Source organism: Apteryx mantelli, chromosome 12 (assembly GCF_036417845.1).
Source record: "Apteryx mantelli isolate bAptMan1 chromosome 12, bAptMan1.hap1, whole genome shotgun sequence".
Lineage (NCBI taxonomy): Eukaryota > Metazoa > Chordata > Aves > Apterygiformes > Apterygidae > Apteryx > Apteryx mantelli.
The window spans coordinates 3,542,570-3,561,472 of record NC_089989.1 but is presented as its reverse complement, the minus strand read 5'-3'; the positions used below and the strand labels follow the sequence as shown (position 1 = coordinate 3,561,472).

The window sequence follows — 18,903 nt, the reverse complement described above, 5'->3', positions numbered from 1 at the left end:
AAACGCGCATCCCGGCTCTCAGTGCCGGAGCATCGTTCTGAATTGAGATGTTTCTCTGCGGTTTCAGCTCTCATCCTCTGGGTAACTGCGTCTGCAGCCGGGTCCCTGCTAACACCGTGCCGGCGGCCGGAGCCGCTGCGCTGATTAGTAACTGGCTGTGGCTCCCGTTTGCAAGTGCTAGGCAGAGGGTTATATCCAATGCCGCAAATAGGGATATAACTTTTCCAGTGAAACTTGGTGCTATTCGCATAATTCTCATGATTGAATATACGCACTGTTCCTTCCTGGGGTGAGATTTAATCTCGTGTGTGTCACTTCTCTGAGAAAGCTGGAAAGGGCAGGTGATGTGGGCCAGGAGGTGAGGCCGGAGACTTTGCTCGACTCCAGCCTGTGCGCGAAACTTTGCTGCTGTCGGCCAGGCAGTGGCGTTTCTATAAAAATCCCAGTGTAAATATTGGTTGTAAATCAGGCTTTCCTTTTGCCTTGGCTGACGTATAATCAAGGGAGCCTATGAAATGCTGTATCATTTTTAGATTAATTCCTGCCGAACGCTGGGAGTTGTGTTGTTTCCCCCCACCTCCTCCCTCCCTCCCTCCCTCCCTCCCAGTGGCATAATCTGCTGCAGATTGAGCTTTTTTCTTCAAATCTTCTCCCCCGAGAGCGAGTTTGCACGAAAGCCAAGATGTTTTCTGCCCTTAAGAGAGTATTTTGTTGCTAGCCTTCCCTTCTGCGTCCGCAGGCAAAATGTGGGGTGTTGACTAAGGAAGATGGCTATTTGCCTTGATTAACTGTTGGATTATTGCTAGTTTTCAGATGTCTTTGATCTGACGGGATTTGCACTAAAGAAAGTGTGCGGGCTGATCTGAAAAACCAGATCACTGGAGCATTAGGTTAAATAATCTGTTGTGTTATTAAAGTCTGGTTTGTTGGAGAACTTTTGGCTGCCATGAAGTATTTTGGGGGCGGGGAGGGGGGGGGGATGCGACTTGCTTCCACGTCAGGCTGCTGAAAGCAGGTTTTAATGGAAATTGTGACCTTGGTCTCTGCCGGCAGCGCTTGCGCCCGAGGTTTGCAGGACTTTTCGGCCGCGGCTCGCGGGACGGCTATCGCCGGCGGGGGCCGGGGCGCGAGGACAGGCAGGGCTTTGCAGCGCCTGCCCGGCGGCTGCCTGCGCGCAGGACAGGCACCGTCCCGTCCGTCGCCTTCCCGCGCTCCGTGCTGCGGGCGCGCTCGGCCTTCCCAGCCCGGGCCGTCCCCGCGGGCGCGTGTCGCCTCGCTCACGGGGGCGCACGAGCCTTGGAGGCGCCCGTGGTGCAGAAAGGGCCTTGTAATCCGCACGGCGTTAAGGAGCAAAAGCAGAAATCCCGAGCTGGCGTGAGTGTGCGGCGGCCTCTGCCCCCCTCCGCCCTCCCCCGTGCTACCGGCAAAGCGTGCCGGAGCGTTTTGGTCTTCCGGTATCCTTTTTTGCATTGGTGATCAGTCTGATAAGTCTAGCACACTGCTTCTAGCCGGTTGGGTTTTGCTGTGCTTACAGGGAGTAAAATAATCTGAAGGTTTAATTCACCTTCTTACCTCAACTACTTAAAGTTTACGAGAATACTTGATTTTTGCCTGAAATATCGCACTTGCCGTGGGTGCAGCCACGCCAATCTTTTAGAGAGCTGCGTCGGCTTTCTTGTGCTTTTGCCGCGCGCGAGGGTTTAGGGTGCTCTCGAGCGGCGGTGGTTCTTCCTCGTTCTCTTCCTCTTTGGAAACTGCGGCTTCTGCCGGGCGAAGGAGCCGCCGGCGGGTTTCAGCTCGAACTCGATGGGGAAGTGGTCGCTGACGCCCAGCGCCTGCGAGGCAAAGCAGGGAGGCGCTCGGGGCCGGCCGCGCACGCCGTGCCCGCGGCCGGAGGCGCACGCGCCCCTTGGGCAGCAGCACCGGGCGTTTCCCATGCAGCGAGTTTTCTGAGTTCCCATGCAGCGAGACTCTGCCCTAGGGTCGGTGCCGCTCGCAGCGGGGAGGCGGGCGGGCGGGCGAGCTTCGTGCCGCTCCGGAGGACAGGATGGGCGACGGATGAGACCGTGCTCAAACACGCGCTGCTCTGCTGCGTGCTGCCGGGCTTGCTTGGGAGCGGGGGGTTTCCGCGCCAGCCCTCGCCCCGCGCTGCCGTCCCCCAGGCTGCCCGCGCGGCGCCCGGGGCTGCACCGTACCTGCTCCTCGGTGAGCCGAAAAGCCTCCTGGAAATCAAAGACGTTCGCCGAGCGCGGCGCCACGGCCCCGACGAGCGCTTCCCCGCTGACCACGATTCTGGAGGAACGAGGGAAAACGGGACGTCGCCGCGGGGCGCCCGACGCCGCGGCCCCCCGGCCCCCGCCTGGCTCGACGCCCCGCGTCGCCCACCGCCGTGCCCGAGACGTGGGGCGCAGCCCGCCGGTACGCTGCTGCGGGAGCCGGCGAGCGATGGGCGGCGCGTTCAGTCCCTGTGGCGCAGACGCTCCCCAGGAGTCGCCGCACCGTCGCTGCTGCGTGCGGCTTGTCCCGAGCCGGGGCTGCCTGCGCGGAGCTGCACCCTGCCGGCCTGGGGAGCCGGCAGGAAGCGACTGGCAGCTGAACCCGCTGCCACGGCGCCGCAAGGTGCAAGGCAGCAGTTGGGATGCAAAACTGGCAGGACGCCGAGGCTGGCATCCGCCTGAAGGCCCGCTTTGCTCCAGAAGCTCCTTCCGAAAGAGGCCCACTTTGGGATGGACTAAGCTAAGCTATTCCTTGTGCAGGCTGAGGAAACTGCTCGTAGCAGCAGGACTTGTCCCGTGCCCTGGGAGCTTCCCCGCAGGCCCCGATTCCGCATTTGTCGATCCAAATCAGGAATGCGGAAGTCATGGTGCAGAGCAGGCCAGAGCGGCGCAGGCATCTGCAGAGGGGCCTTTCGCTGGGCGCTTGCAGAGCTCTCGGCGGATGCGAAGTGCTCTGGAATTGCTCGTTATTCACCTGCGTCGAAGGCGCAGCAGAGGCGAGTTCTGGTGTGAATTCTGGCCATTTCTGCAAAACCGCTTGCCAGCAAACCTGCAAAATGCTTTGTGCTCCTGCCTAGAAGTGTTTGGATCTCGGTTCCCCTGGGCTCTCTTGAATCCCTGAAAGCCTCACGTGCAGATTGCTTTATGTGACAGGCATGGATGCATTTCCATATATTTTCTTCTAAGGGAGGCACAAACAGGGAAGGGTTTACTGCTCTGCTTACCTGTCGTATGGGCAGCTCGTGCTTCTCTTAACCGTTGTGTCGTTTTTGTCGCCGATGAGCCAGACAAATTCAGGGTGAGTCCTCAGTCGGATGTTCTGCCACTGCTTTTTTGGGACGTAGCTGCAGCCAGCGTTGAAGTCGCCCATGAAGATGAAGTTCTGGGAGGAGAATAGCTCTTCAGAATAAGACCAGCAATGGCTTTTATGGTCAACAAATGTTGCTAATAGCCATTGCAGTCAAAAAGGGAGAGCTTAGGTCAACAGCTTGCAGGGGCTGACGGTGGCAGCACCTGCTAGTACGTTAGCATAAGAGCGGAAGGAAGCGGTACTTTTCCTAGAAGACGTTCTGTATCTCTGATATAATGTACGTATTGATTCGCTGCTGACACGGCTTCTAATACCTGCCTTTCCAACCCCCTCCTGTCGCACAGCTAGAGCAAGGCAGCCCGACTTGGAGCCAGGCGGGGAAGAGAAGAGCGAGGGAAGGGACCATTTTAAGGAACGGGCTGTTTCATCAGGCCATCAAGTTTACCGAGTAAAAGCTGGAGCACTCAATGCCAATGTGTCAAAGAGATATTAGAAGTGTGGGGCTTCTGCCAACTGTTTGAAGATCACCAAGCTCTGAACATTGTCCCTGGTGAATCAGTGTCAAAGCCGATGCGGTAACAGAAAGGTCTGAACTAACCTCGGTCGTCCAGCGCTGCTTCACATCTAAATACACATCGTAGAGCTCATCGATCTCCCGCACTGCTGTTTCTGGTGTGGTGTGCTGAGGGATTATAGCAAACTCTTTGACAGCTTAAAAACAAGGCAGAACAGGAAACAATAGAACAGTTAAACACGTAACGAATCACAAAGCCAAAAAACGTGACTGACTTGGAAGCAACTCTTTTTCCGAAGGGAAAACAGCTTGCGTTTTGGCAGTGCCACAAAGGACGTCGGCTGTGCAATCGCCCCGTTCTCCGCATTAGCTGCTCTGCTGCTGATGAAATGAGAACGTGCTGCTGCCTTAGCGCAAAGCGAGCCACGCTCTGAAGTCACGGCGCCAGCTGCTGCTGCGGCCGTGCCGGCAGCTCGGAGCACGTCGGCACAGCGGTACGGAGCGGCAAGCGGAGGCGGCGGTGGCCGTGGGGCGGCTCGCCTTCCCGCGCGGGGCTGCGTGCTGCGCTGCGCTGCTCGGTGGGAGCTGCCCGTGGAAGAAGGGTTCGTTTCTGAAAGCGTCTCACCGGTTTTGGGGGAGAGGAAGCAGACGACGAAGGGCTCTCTGGAAAAGGCGTCTTCGTCCCCAGGCTGGAGATCGGGATACTGGTAGGTTTGTTTCACCGACACCACGTTTTGCCTGCAACAGAAGTCAGTCTGTAAATAGTCCAGCAAATATCGCGCAGGCAAATGGCCCCTCGCCGGCTCTTGGTGAAGGCCACCTTGACCAGGCTGTGGGGCGAGAAAGGCCGGATAAGCCGCTGGCTCTGCTGAAGTGGCGGAGCTTTGCCAGGGCAGGAGCCAGGCGAGGGGGCCCATGGCGTGGGGCACGGCCGTGGCCGGTGCTCGCAGTGCCGCGCCGCAGCCGCGCTCGCCTACCTGTAGATGAAGGCGTACTGCTCCTTGTAGGTCTTTCTTCCCAGCCTGTCGCTGACCACGTAGCTGTATTCTTCTTCTGGCCCTTTTGACCATCTGGGAAGAAAACAGCGTCTGTTAGGTTTTTTCGGTGTTTATAAAGGGCTGAGAAGGAGTTAACCTCTAATGGGTCTTATACGAGCGCCTGTGCACAAGCCTTGGAGCCGTAGATGGTGGGTTTCAGGGGTGGGTTATAGAGACCAAAAATCCTCTAGGGATCAGCTGCGTTCGGGGTGTATTCTTTTCTCTTTTATTCTGCACCCCCTGTGCCTTTCGCAGCCTCTGGCGTGATGTCTGTTCTTCGGGTGGTCTCACTTCTGCTCAGGTAAACGCTGTTGTTTTCTCTAGACTAGCGAGTCGCAGGCAGGTAATCCAGTATTATCTTTAGTTGAGCAAAACCATTTCTAACTGTGCAGAAAGGCAAACTGCACTTCTTACTCTGGCGTTAGCCGGGTGAGGCCTTTTTGCTTCCTTCCCTTTTCCTTGGAGTGTTGATCTTTAACAAATTAAATCTGCCTTAATGATACTGATTTTAAAAATAATTAATAATTAATAATGAATTATACTGATTTTAAAAATAATTAATCATACTTATACTGATTTAAAAAATGTCTTTGCTACACTGCTCTGGAGCTGGCTTAGCCCTGAGCTGCTGAGAGCTGCCAGAGGGTCTGGTCCTCTCCTGATTGCTGGGATAGACCCAAACTCAGATCTTTGGGTGCCAGGGCCGGGTCCTGCTGGTAAGTGGGACTGAAGAGATCACGGGAGTGGGCTCTTGCCTCTTTTCATCTCTCCCAACATCTGCCTACTGAAAGATTTACTTTTTTTGCCTTCTGAAGAAATAGCTAGCGCAGACCATTATCAGAGGTGGGATCTGGGCAGCGAGGAAGATCGTTCCCAACCCGGCCAGGCTGCAGTTTCTCCTCGCGGGTTCCCGCGCCTTGCAGCCCCGCTCGCATTAATCCGCGCGTGCGAAGCATCCCCCTTACCTGTTAAGCCTCTCCATCAGAAGGGGGCATATTCTGTTGCTGTTTTCCTTTATTTCCATCAGTAACATGATGTCACAGCGAGAAATGACCTGCAACGGGAAAGAGCAGAAAGCAGGTCTGTGCTCAGTATATTTTGGAGGCTCAGGAAGACGTTCGGAAGCGGTGGCTATTTGTGCGAAGGGAGGAGCGCAGTGCGCATCGCCCGCACGCGGCGGGGCTGGCTCGCCTTGCACGGGGAGCGGGGCGGCCGCCGGGGTGGCCGTGCCCCGGCAGAGGCCTTCTCCTTTCCGAGCCGCCCGCCAAGGCGGTGTGGGAAGTGGGAGAGGGAACCCAGGAGCTGTGTGGTTTGGGTTTTGGCTGCAGACTTCTGCGCCTGCCCGGTAGAAGGAAGTTTGCAGGGGAAGAGGCAGCTGCAGCCTCCGTTCAAGTCTCTCGTTTCCTCCTGCAGCTGGTTGGGTTCTGCTTCCCTCCCTGCCTCGACCCGCAGTCACAATTTTATCTTTCTTCCCGAGCTTGAGCCGAGCCGCGCCGAGCCGATCCGAGCCGGCTCTGCCCGCCGGCCGCCATGGCTGCTCTGCACGCAGGATGCTCAGGGGCTTCTTTGTGCCCCAGGTTTTGTCCCTCGTCAGACTCTGCGGGTGTCATTTGTGGAAGAAAGGCACCCGTTGGCCCCAAAGCCAGAAGTGCCGAGCTGATGTCTTTATAACAAAAACCAAGCAAACCCTCTTCTCCAGCTGGGTGCAATGAAAGAAATAAAGCAAAAATAAGTGGTGGCCGCCTTTCCTGCTGGGATTTGGTGGGCAGAGTCATGCTGCTAACACCAAGTGTTCGGTTACGGTGGCATCTTGGATGAGACTTTCAAGCCTTAAGTCCAAAACAGGATCATTTCCCTTTAAAAATGAAGTTGTCTTTCAGATGCTTCAGAGGAAGCCTGTTGGTGAGTTTTGGTTAAATAAATTAGCAATTAGGCTTTTCAACTGTGTATCACACCCTAAGGTGATACTCAGTGCTATCCTGAGGCTACATGGAATTAGAGAAGGATATTTCAGAGCAATTAGCACATAAGCAAGGCAAAGAATGGATCACGAGATAAAGCTCTGTGGATTCAGAGCGAAAGCTGTTTTTTACTGTGCACAAAGCTTTTCATCCTTTCCTAACTAAATTTCCAAAGGAAGCAGCAAATGTTGTTTCCGCTGTATTCTCACGCAGGCTAAAATAGCTGCAAACATGCGACTCAGTGACTGGCTGATTTTTGCATTAGCAGTGTAAAATAATTGTCACTGTTTAGTCGTTCTTTAACTTGAAATTCGCCTGTGAAAAGACAAATGAGCTGCAAGGTTCCATAGATGAGAAGTCCTTGAAAAGCTCCGTTTCCCTCTCCTCCAGACGTACCTTTACGACGACGTCGATGACTTCTTGCCTGGCTAGTTTTGCTTCTCCAAAAGACTTCACGTTGAAGGAGCAGATTTTCAGGCTCAGCGACGTGTTGAAGCAGAAGAGCGAAAGCACGACGACGACGAGCAGCATCTCTCGGGCCTCGGGCAGACTGAGCTGCAGAGAGCGTGTCTGTAAGTAGGTGCGCGTGCGTGTGTCTGTGCGCCGTGCCGCCGCCCGCCGCCGGTTCGGAGCGCGGAACGAGCGGAGTCGGCTGCGTCAGTCAGGAACAACCCAGCAGGAAGTGCTGGTTCCCTCCTCTTCCCTCGCTGAGCGCCCTGCGAGGGAGCCGGCGCCTGGGAAGGCCGTACGGAGGCGGCGACCTCTTCAGCGACCCGGAGCGCTCGCTGTCGCTCGCTTCTGCCTTTCCCAGGGCCTGCGGTCGCGCCTGGCCGTGGGACGGACGGAAGGACGGACGGACGGCCACCGGGGACGGCTTCACCCGCCTGCCCGCAGCTAAGCGCGTGCGCTCGCGTGCCAGCGGGGGCGGCCGCGGCTCGGCGGCGGGAAGGGGCTCGTCTGCCCCGGGCAAGTCGCCGCTGGCAGGGGGAGGCGGCGGCGTTTCGCGTGGCGACGACGGCTCGTTTAATCCGCCTCCGCCCGCTGCTCCCAGCTTTGCCCTCCGGAAGGCTCCGAGCAGCGGCTAAGGCCCCTCCGTGCTCCCCGGAGCGGAGGCCCGTTGCCCTGTGGCTCAGCTGCAGCCGGGACGGCTTGGCCACAGCGGGGTGCGAGCGGGGGACTCCGAGCACCGTCCGGACTAGTTAAACTGCTCCAGGCGGAGCCGACGCAAGACGCGGCTGCGGGCGGCGAGCGAGTCTCGCTGCAGCCCAAAACCCGCGACGGGGCTGCGGGGAGCGAGACGCGCGTCTGGCTGGGGAGGCGAGCGCGGCTCGCCAGGCCGCCTGCCGCGTGCCGTGCGTGCGGACGCGTTCCCTGGGGATTCACTGGGGTGGGAGACGGAGCTGGAGCGGTTGCTCCTAGCAGGCGCCGTGCGGAGATGCTGCCCGTGGAGCTGCCCGGGCGCTCGATAGTTAACACAGACATTTCGGCGGGAGGAACACGACCCTCGCTGTTCGACCGCCAAGTCTGTCCTTCAGCTAGGAATAACCAAACCAGCGCTGAGCCCCAAGGGACGGGAGCGAGCCTGTCCCGTCCAGACCCGTGCTTTCCCTCCCCGAGAGCTTGGGCGCGCGAGCCTTGGGCAGGACGGGCCCTGCAGGGAAGCAGCAAACACTATAAAATCAGCTAAAAGCTCTTTCTCCGCAGAAAGGTGGCCTGGCGTCAAATGAGGGACGTGGGGAGCTTCCAGGCCAGCAGCTTCTGCGCGTGGGAACTGAGAATCTGCTGCGGGAGGTTTTTCGGCGCTTGGGCTCCCGCCCGAGTGATCCACGAGGGACTGTGCTTTCGGCCGGGCGCCGCGCGAAGACGGGCGGACGCTGCGGAATTGGGGCGCGAAGCAGCAGCAGCTCCGGGTTCCTAAATCTTCCGCTCGGCCTTGCCCAAAGCGAAGCGTGGGACTGGGACGTTGTGCCCGCCGGGCTGCAGTCTCTCTCTCTCTCTCTCTCTCTCTCTCTCTCCCTCGAGGCATTAAAGCTCGGAGCTCGTGCAAGCCGGCGGGAGGCCCTGGCACCGGCCCCCCAAAATCAGGCCCGCTGCGGCGGCCAGCAGAGGCGTCGGAAGCAGATGTTTGCTGCTGCTGCTGCTGCTGCTGCTGCTGCTGCTGCTAAGGAGGCCTCAACGCCGAGCCGCGGCGGCCTGTCCTCGTCGCCGCGGTCTTTCCCCAGGGACGACTCCCTTGTCGGCGGGGACTCAGCCGTCCCTTCCCCTCCGTCGCGGCGCGTTATCGGGGGTACGGCCGGGGCCGCCGCGGGGAGACGGGCAGGAGCAGGGCGGCCTGCGAGGGCAGCGCGCGGGGCTAACGCTCCTTCGTGCGGCGCCTTGGCTCCCGGCTCCCGGCTCGCGCCGTGCGGGTACCGCTCGCCCCGTACCGGGCCGTAGAGCGCGATCGAGAGCGGCTCCCCAGAGCTGCCCCGAGTCGTGCGCGACGGCAGCAGAGCTGCTGAGCCCCGGGTTCGGGAGCGCAGCGCCGGGGCGGGAGGCGCGTCCGGCTGATTCGGGGTGTTTCGCCCCCGTTCTGGAGCCGAGCGGCCGCTGCGGCTGCGCCCACGCGTGCCGGGTGCCCCCCGGGAGCGCGGGAGTCTGCCGGGTCCCCGGCACCGGCGGCGGCGCGTGGGCGCCCTGCTGGTTAGCTGTGGGGTTTTCTCCTCCTTTTCCTTCTTGCCCCTTTTCTTTGCCCAGCCTCGCGCTGAGCCCCGCTGCCCGCAGATACGCTCGGAGGAGAAGTGCTGCCTCCGCCCCAAAAGCCCCTTCCGGACGTTCCCGAAATGGCAGGTCCCTGCAGCCCCACCTCAGCCTCCCGGCCGGCGGGAGCCGCCGAGGCCCCGCGTTCCCGGGCAGCCCCATCCGCCCGGCGAAGGGCGCTTCCCGGCCACGGACCCGGCGACGGCGCGGGCGAACATCCGCCGCCGTGAGAGGAAGCCTTTGGGAGAGCGGGAGGAACCAGCCCCAAACGTGTGGAAGTGCGTCAGTTTGGGTGCGTTGAACGAGCTTTGGGCTCTCCGGGGACGTGTCGCCGCCATCGGGCCGAGCGTCCCGGCGCTGTCTCCTGGAGGTTTGGGTTAACGAGGGACGAAGCGCTAGAGCGGTTTTGTGTCGCTAAAGTTCAAAATCAGGCTGTCGACCACACAGGGTCATGCAGAAAGTGTTTTAGTGTTAATCTAACGATAAAAACCGTCCTCGCGTGATCCTCTGGAAACTGAGCATTAGGTGAGGGTAAAAATACGCGGTGCACAAGGCAACGGGCGTTGGCTTTGGATCTTTAGAGCTTTATTTGACACTCAGTCTTTATTTATTATTTTCAAGGTGCTTGTTCCACTTCGGAGATTACTGCCAGGAAGCAATTCCTTTCCTGGTGCAGTGTTCTGGGGGGGTTTTCTTTTTTAAACTTAATACATCAGCACTGCTGGAGCAGTGGCTGGAAGGAGGCCTGACAGCTAAAGCAGTTCGGGGGAAAATGCCTCATCGTGTTTCCGTGTGTTTCTTGAATGAGGCCATTTAACTGAGATTTAGGAGAAACAGGATCATCCGAAGCGAAGCCGTGGCTGCAGAAGCCTTCAATGCATGACAAACAGAGCAGGCTTGAAGTTAGAAACCCATAAGGACACGGCAGGGACCGAATAAGCAGGTTTTGCAGCGTGTATGAACACCCTTATTGTCAGCAGCTAAAGGCGTAATTAAAATGCGTGTAATATATGCATTGCTTTTGAGCAGAACTTAGAAAGTATTATTGACCCCTGCCCTGCAGGGCAGATTTTGGTGGCTGCACGTGATTAAAGGTCTGCTCTGCTCGGGGGACCCCGGCCCCGCGCCGGCTCCCCAGGCAGCAGGTACCGCCGAGGTGGGGATGCTCGCGGGGCGCCGCTTCCCCCGTCGCCGCCGGCTCCTCGGCGCCGCGGCCGTGCCCGCGCTCCCCCGGGATCACCGGCGACACGGCGCCGGGCTGCGACCTTCCCGGGGCCAGCCCTGCCTCGCTGGAAACAGATGGGCCGGGTCACGCCGGGACGACGATTCACCTCGCCAAAGCGGTGTGCAGCCGCTTGCCGGAGTCGCAAAGAACCTCGCCGCGCTCTCCGGGGCTTTGTGACCCACTAGTGGGAAATAACGTGGAAGCCTTTTCTCTGGGGAAGCGACGCTGCTCCCAGCTCGGCGGAATCCAAACTGCAGGTCTCCGTAGCTGACTAGGGCTGGATATATCCGGAATTATTGTTACGCCCTTATGAAAAAGGGGGTGGTTTAGGGGAGAGCCTCCCTGGCTTTTTTCTGAGGCTGTAGGACAGCCAGCTCCGGCTTTGGTCAGCTGAAATCATGAGGCCGCTCTGATTTAAACCACGCTTGTTCCTAACGGGACCATAAGTCAGTCGGTCCCTCGGCTGCTCCCGGCACCGACGCTGCGTCGCTGCGCTAGGAGGAAGCTCGGCTCGCGGCTAGGGAGCACGGCTGCCTCAGCAGCGCCCCGAGGGTCCCTCCTTTCCCCGATCCCCTGCCCACGCACGGAGCTGCTCCGGGACGGCTTCTCTCGGCCCCGGCTGCTCCCAGCAGCCGCTTGCTGAGCCCGGCGCCGCTGGCACCCGCGATGGGGGAAGCGCGCTCGTGCGGGGTGCGGGGAGCTTCCCCGTTTCATTCCCGGTCCGTTTCAACACGGATCTGAGGATCTGCTTTGACCAAAAGGGTTTGCACGGAGCTGGGCCTTGGCTTAACTGGGTCAGCTAAAGCCTCAGCTTAATCTAGCGACACTTTCCTGAGCTGGCGGCACAGCGAGATTACGGCTGTTTTGACTCTCCCGTCCTCGGTTCAGCGACTCTTTGCTGACAGCCGCTGTTCTCACGAGCTTTTGGTTATCGGCACCGCGAACTCTGCCCTGTGCAGCCCTTTACACCGCTTCTCTCAGCTCTCGCAGCCAGCCAGGCCAAAGGGACTTGCTGTTCTCCAGTCACCGATGTGGCGAGGATTTGACCCAGTTTACTTGCATTTACTTGCTGATCTTATTTCCAATTTAATTAAAAATGTCTCCTACTTTGGGGCATATTTTCAAGGCGCATGCCAAGCTGATATATGACCCAGGGAGAGGGAAAGTAAGTTGGTTTATAGCAAAGGGATTTGGGTCAACTGTTTTAAAAAAAAGTAAAGCAGCTTTTAAATGCAGGTCGATACGCAGCTAGCAAATACCGTCACCTGCTGGGAAGAGAGGGGAGGAAACAGGGCTGCAGCCCAAACGGCAGCCGTAAGGTGAATCCTCCTGCAGGTGTAAAAGCACTGGCAGGATGCTCCGATTCCGACCTTTGGGGTCTTTCCAGGGGAAATGCGGAGGAGGTCTGTGCTCGCTGGTGGGCACGGCCGCTTCCCACAACCGGGGGAAGGGACGGAGCCCCTCGCCCGAGCTTGGCAAAATGCCCCGGGCCCAGGGCAAGGCTCCTGGGGGGGGCAGGGCGCTGCTTCCCCCCTTGCACCCCTGTTGCAGCTGCGTTGCCCCCCCCCATCCATCCTCCTATCCCTGTTGCCTGCCCCCCAGCACCCTTGGTGTTTCCCCCTTTGCATCTGCACCACGTCGCTCCCCTACATCCCTGCTGTGGCTGGGTCGCAGCCCCCTTGCACCCCTTTTGCACGTCCCTTGCACCCCTCCTTGCACCTCTGTTGCAGTCACATTGCAGCTGTGCCCCATCCCCTTGGATATCCCCTGCTGCATCCCCCCGCACCCTGGTTGTGCTGCTGTTGCAGCTGCACTGCATCTCCCATTGTATCCGTCGTGCATCCCTGTTGCCTCTCTCCTGCATCCCCCCCTTCTACTCCTGTTGTATACCCATTGCAGCCAACTCACACACACACACCCCCTTACATCCCCAGTGTAACCCCCTTGCACCCCGTCGTATCCTCTTGCATCTCTCCTTGCATCCCTGGCGCACCCCTATTGTATCCCCTTGCATCCCCCCCTGCAGCCCCATTGTAACCCCCCTTGCAGGCCCATCGTATCTCCCCCTGCTCCCGTTGCAGCCCCATTGTATCCCTCTTGCATCCCTCCTTGCACCCCCGCTGTATCCCCTCCATCCCTCCTTGCATCCCCCCTTGCACCCCCGCTGTATCCCCTCCATCCCCCCTTGCATCCCCCCTTGCACCTGTGCTGTATCCCCTCCATCCCCCCTTGTATCCTTCCTTGCACCCCCGCTGTATCCCCTCCATCCCCCCTTGCACCCCCCCTTGCACCCGTGCTGTATCCCCTCCATCCCCCCTTGCACCCCCCCTTGCACCCCCGCTGTATCCCCTCCATCCCCCCTTGCCTCCCCCCTTGCACCCCCGCTGTATCCCCTCCATCCCTCCTTGCATCCCCCCTTGCACCCCCGCTGTTTCCCCTCCATCCCCCCTCGCAGCCCCCTTGCACCCCTTTTGCACGTCCCTTGCACCCCTCCTTGCACCTCTGTTGCAGTCACATTGCAGCTGTGCCCCATCCCCTTGGATATCCCCTGCTGCATCCCCCCGCACCCTGGTTGTGCTGCTGTTGCAGCTGCACTGCATCTCCCATTGTATCCGTCGTGCATCCCTGTTGCCTCTCTCCTGCATCCCCCCCTTCTACTCCTGTTGTATCCCCACTGCAGCCACCTCACACACACACCCCCCCTTACATCCCCGGTGTAACCCCCTTGCACCCCGTCGTATCCTCTTGCATCTCTCCTTGCATCCCTGGCGCACCCCTATTGTATCCCCTTGCATCCCTCCCTGCAGCCCCATCCTAACCCCCCTTGCAGGCCCATCGTATCTCCCCCCCCCCCGTTGCAGCCCCATTGTGTCCCTCTTGCATCCCCCGTTGCACCCCCCTTGCACCCGTGCTGTATCCCCTCCATCCTTCCTTGCACCCCCCCTTGCACCCCCGCTGTATCCCCTCCATCCCTCCTTGCACCCCCCCTTGCACCCGTGCTGTATCCCCTCCATCCCCCCTTGCACCCCCCCTTGCACCCCCGCTGTATCCCCTCCATCCCCCCTCGCAGCCCCCCGCATCCCTCCCGCAGCCCCGGCGCAGCCCCCCTCGCCCCCGCGCAGGCCGCGCGCTCGGCTGCGCCCCCGCGGACCCCGCCCGGCAGCGGGGCGGAGGGCGGCGCAGCGGCGCCTCGCTCGGCACCGGGGCGGCGCTGCCCGGCGCTACCCGGAGCGGCTCGGTGAGCGGCGGCGGCGGCGGCGGCGGGGCCGGGGCCGGGGCTGGGGGGCGCGGGCGGGGGCGGCGGGGCCGGGCGGCCCCCGGGGCCCGGGCGGGGCCCACGCGGGGGGGGGCGGGGGCGCGCGTGACCCGCTCCGGGCGGCGGGGGGGAAAGGCCTCCCTGGAATGCAAGGGGAAATTGGGAAGAAATTAAAAACAGGTATAATTATTTTGCATTAAATTTCCAAGAAAGGAGGGGGGGGAGGGGAGCCGAGCAGAGGGGAGCGGAGCGGCGCTGCTGCTGGGCGCTGCTGTTACTTGGGGGTCCCCGGCATCCCGGTGCAGCGGCCTCCTGCAGGGCGCTGCGGAGCCGCTGGGCCCCGGGGTGCCTGCGTGCACAGCGAGGGCGCCCGAGGGGGGCCAGGCCTGAGCGCGCCGCGATGGCTGCGGCAGCGGGTGGCCGGCACCCTGCACCGCAGCCCTCGCCAGTGCTTTGCCGCCCGTGGAGCTGTGCGGGGGTGCTGAGCCCCGACGCCCTCGTGACATCGGATGTGTGGTCCGTGCTCCCGGCTGTGCCTGCGCGCAGGGACGGGGAGCGCGCTGGGAGAGGCGAGGGCGCGTTAGGAGTTTTTAAGGCAGCATCTGTCGCTGGCGCCGCAGCCTGCGCCGGCTGCGCTTTTGCGCTGCGCTGGGGCCAGGCCGGCTGGCGAGCGGCAGCACCGGCTCGTCCTTGTGCTGCCCGCGCCGCGGGGGCACCGCTGGGCCGGGGGCCGGCGCCAGGCTCGCGTCTGTGAGCCGCGGTGCACGACCGCGAGCGGGGCAGAGATGCGCGTTTTGGGAAGCGGCGCTCCAGGAGTCGGGATCTCGTTTCTGCCGTCCCTAAATAAATAGAGGCGAAAGGGCCCGTTTCCTGCTGCCAGCCCTCCGGAGGCTGCGTTAAGGCTGGTAGCTGACTGGCTGCTGGACAAACGCCTTTAAATATGGACAGATTTTAATTGATAACTATCCTGTAAGTGGCACCTAAAAGATCCCACTGCAAAGCACGCCTCGGAGAAATGGCAGCGCCGGTTGTGTCATCCGTTAGCGTGGAGATTATTTCTGTGGGTGCTGGCGCTTCTGAGGAGGGGGAGCTCACGTGAGAAACGGGTTACTTGTGTGTTTTTCCTTGTGTTGTTCGCGGTGCGAGTCGGGGTTTCTGGGATCGCTGCGGCTCTGCTGCTGAGGCCCATCAAAGGCTGCTGTTTCTGCAGGGGGATCTTAAAACTGGTTGATGTTTCTGCTTGGTAAACTCTTCAAAAAAGCTGACGTGTGCTTAGGTGTGCTTCTCCACTTTTCCCTCTTCCGACTTTCCAAATCTGTTGGCCTGTTAGTCGGAAACTGCCTGCTCCAGCCCCGGGGAAGGAGAGGGAAAGGGGAGCGTAGGGAAGTCACCTTGGATTTCAGGGACTCGGTGCCGGCCGGTAACCTTGACACTTGCGTTTTGCCGTGTCTGTTTAAGGAGCACGCGGACGTGATTTCTGCGTTAGGAAAAGGCCTTTCGGGCGCTGCAGAGAGCGGCAGGGCGCGCGGGCTGGCCGCTCGCCGCCGGCGCCCCCGAGCCCCCCGCTCGCTCCGCCGGCGGCCGGTGGCTCTGCCGCTGCGCACCGGTCCCCGTGGCGTGCGGAGCGAGAAAGGCCGCCGCTCGGGAAAGCCTCGCCTTCTGCCTGGGGAACAGTCTGAGCCTGTTGCAGTGTTCGTGGTGGGGTTTTGTTGGTGGTTTTCTTTTTTTTGAGATAAATGCAGTGTTTGTGGTTCCTTACGCTGTGTCGTGTGCTGCTGCTGCTGCTGCTGCTGCTGCTGCGGTGTGTTGTGTGGGGGCTTGCAAAAACTCGGTGTGTGCACCTGAGCTCAGCCCTGCGTCTGCTCCGGCTTCTCTGGTGCGACTGAGCTCGCAAGAGAAGAAACCCCGGCGCGGTGCAGCCCGGCCGAGGCGGCAGCGCTGTCCCCTTGGCCGGCGCGGCGCCGTCGTCCCCTCGCCGTCCCCCGGCAGCCCGCTGCTCTTGGCTCCCCGTCGGCTGCGTGTGACGCGCCGCCCGCTGCGTTTTGTGGCGGGGGAGAAGGGGGAGAGCTGGCCGGGTGAAGCCTTGCGGGAGCTCCTTTCTTCGGAAAGGTTTAATTTATGAGGTGCTTCGGGAACCTTTGGGGAAAGCAGCAGCGATACGCTGGCTTTGTGTAGCGCCTTTCGCTCCTGCCACGCAAACGTCTCCGGGTGACCGAGCGCCTTCAGCTGATTAACGAGTTGTGAGCTGAAGCCTCGTGGCTGCGCCCAAGGAGCTGCTGCTTGCTTTTATTTGCAAGTGCAGGGTGTCTCTCGTTCTCAGCAAGCGGCCGTGCCTGGCCCTTGGCGGACGCCGCTCGCGCCCGTCCCCGCTCTGCTGCACCCCCTGCACGGCGCCGCGTCTGCCGGGGGCGGGAGACGGTGGAGGCGACAGCGCAAGCCGGGGGTAACCATGGGAATCGGCGGAGGTGCTCCGCGGAAGCAGAAAGCGGGTGCAGCAGCGTGGCAGCTGGAGCGCCTGCGCTCTGCCGCCCTGCTCGCCAGCGCCCGCGCAGCATCCCCGGGGCGTGCAGCATCCCTGCAACATACAGCATCCCCAGGGCAGGCAGCATCCCCGGGGTGTGCAACATCCCCAGGGCAGGCAGCTTCCCCGGCACGTGCAGCATCCCTGCAATATACAGCATCCCCACGGCGCACAGCATCCCTGGGGCAGACAGCATCCCCATGGCGTGCAGCATCCCCACGGCGCGCAGCATCCCCGCGGCGCGCAGCATCCCCGCAGGGCCGGGGCGCTCCGGGGGTGCCGGGCTGGGCGGGCGCGCAGCCCCCGGGCAGCACGCGGTGCGCGAGAGCGGCCAGGCCCCGCGAGACGGTGCGGAGGCAGTGCGCAGGAGTTCCCGGCAGCGGTGGCATCGCCGCCTGCCTCTCCAAGAGCCCGTCAGGCTTTGCCAGCCCCGGCGCGCCTGCAGCGGGGTGCCCTGATCCTCCCACGGCTTTCTTCAGCTGGACCAAAGCCGCTACCAGATTCAGCCCAGCGTCTTTCTGGCTCTGTAGTAATTTCGTGGGACTGCGCCACATTGCAGCCCAATTTATATGAGGGCTTTGGAGCACTGACCATCTCTGGAGAAAGGAATTTAAGGCAGACAGGAAGGGAATGGGAAGGAGCTTAGTTAACACGCTTTTTTAATAACTGTAATCATTTTAAGCACAATTCTGATCCCCATTTCCTTGGCTCCTGCTCCCTTGTTTCAGTTCAGCCCCTGGTGCGAATTTTCCTGAGGCACGGGCATGAGGACATGGTGCATTTTAAGTGGATGAGTGCTATCTCCTTGGAGAGCTTTTGTGTGCTCGGCTTGCTTTCACTTTGTCTGGGATGTCAGCTTGCACTTTGTTCCTACTTGGAAGAAGCGCCCTAATTTTGCTTTATTGCCTAAATGACTGTAAATAGGGGAAGGGTTGGTCAGAGGGTAAATGTGATGTGTCTTGAAGGGAAGCTGGTGGTGGCTTAAATATCCCCAACTTGTCGTCTCTCTCGGCTATAGCACGTGAAAGGAGAAAAAGCAGGAGTTTAATTTTGCCTTTTTTCTGTTCCAGTGATTTTTTCAGAGCACCATTGCTGCCCATAGCGAGCAGGACCCGCACCGAGAGGAAGAGGGATCTCGGCGAGGTGAGCTGTGCTTCTGAAAGGCTTTCTCCTTGCTGCTTTAGTTTCCAAGTGAAGGAGGCAGAGCTATCCCTCTTTGCTTAAAGGAGAAGGCGAATTCAGGGCTTTGCCTTTGGACTGACTGGGCACTGACAGAGACAAGATGATCCAAAAACTCATGGAAACTTTTAGAAAGAAGTGGGGGGGTGAGGGGAGAGGGTGTGTGTTTTTCCCCTATTTTGTCCTGGATACAACCTTCCTTTTGTTACAGGTCCAAAATGTTGATGTCTATTTTCTGTGATTATTTTTTACTCATTTTAGAGAGACAGCAAAAAGCAGAAGTGCTCTCAGGTACGGTACTGTGCCGTGCAAGCCTGCTTTCGAATACGAGGTTTATTTGTTGCACCAATTATTTGTTTATGAACAACCTGCACAGAGAAGGAAGATCTTTCTCCAGAATGTTAATTAAAGAAATCGTAGTATGTTTTTGAGGCTGAAAGAAGTAAATGATATTTGGTTTTCTTAAGGAGGTGTCTAGTGTGAGCATTTACAATGTTCCTCAGATTCCAATTATTCTTTTTTTCCCTGGCGAGAGAGGGAAAACCTAGTTGTTGGTTTTTCCTGTAGCTTTAGAGTTGCTGTAAACTTTCCATCTTGGTCATATATAATGTGTGTGTTTTAATATGATCCAGTATTAGAGCATCAGGCTGGGACAGGATATGAGCAGGGTCTGTGGTGATTTGGTTTCTGCTTCACAGCGTCATCTGTTAGGATGGCTCCGATGCGGCAGGAGCAGGTCTGCCTGTATTGATGTTGAGAAGTTTGGTGGTGATGTCGGGGGGAGAGAGGGGTGGTGGGAGCCCAGGCGCTGGAGATGTTTCGTTCTGTGAATGGGTTTGAGAGAAGAGTTAGCGCTGAGGAAACGGGTGCGGCGTAAGTTGGTTCACGTCGGGAATTGAAGGATACGTGTGTGTGACGGGGTTTGGTCTCTTGATGAAGGAAGCGCGTCCCTGCTCTCCGGGGCCGGGGGAGTTTAGCCGTGAGCGGGGCGCTGCGGGGAAGCCGGCGCTTGCAGAGCGCTGCGAGCCGTCCTTGCGCGTGCGATAGCGTTAGGAGGCTTCGTGCGAAGGACGCCGGGGAGCTGAGCCGGGACGCGCGTGCTCCGACAGCAGCAGAAGCCCTGCAGCGCAGGCGTGAGGCCTGGGAGGGGCCAGCGCGGGCTGGG

At 59.8% G+C, this 18,903-nt stretch overlaps 1 protein-coding gene and 2 long non-coding RNA genes across 7 annotated transcripts in view; 2 read left to right on the top strand and 1 right to left on the bottom strand.

Annotated features, from left to right (window-relative positions):
- LOC136993232 (uncharacterized) overlaps positions 1–3,675 on the top strand; it is a 31,233-nt gene extending 27,558 nt beyond the window's left edge. The window contains exon 4 of the long non-coding RNA XR_010885454.1: positions 3,651–3,675. This is a non-coding gene — a long non-coding RNA (uncharacterized lncRNA). The remainder of the gene's footprint in view (positions 1–3,650) is intronic.
- On the bottom strand, positions 1,539–7,384 carry LOC136993230 (deoxyribonuclease gamma-like). The gene is made up of 8 exons (XM_067303725.1): positions 7,215–7,384; positions 5,823–5,911; positions 4,798–4,890; positions 4,446–4,558; positions 3,905–4,017; positions 3,221–3,378; positions 2,196–2,292; positions 1,539–1,835 (listed from the first exon to the last, which is right to left on the bottom strand). Exons 1-8 carry the CDS (start codon positions 7,347–7,349, stop codon positions 1,701–1,703), a joined length of 933 nt encoding a protein of 310 aa, XP_067159826.1. The 5' UTR covers positions 7,350–7,384; the 3' UTR covers positions 1,539–1,700.
- The window catches only part of LOC136993231 (uncharacterized), a 67,343-nt gene continuing 55,758 nt past the window's right edge, over positions 7,319–18,903 (top strand). For 3 of the 5 annotated variants that reach the window (XR_010885450.1, XR_010885448.1, XR_010885449.1), the window contains exons 1-2: positions 13,936–14,020; positions 17,630–17,702. This is a non-coding gene — a long non-coding RNA (uncharacterized lncRNA). Of the gene's footprint in view, positions 7,391–13,935; positions 14,021–14,138; positions 14,219–17,629; positions 17,703–18,903 lie in introns of those variants that run through there. The other 2 variants (XR_010885452.1, XR_010885451.1) reach the window with 2 other exon arrangements.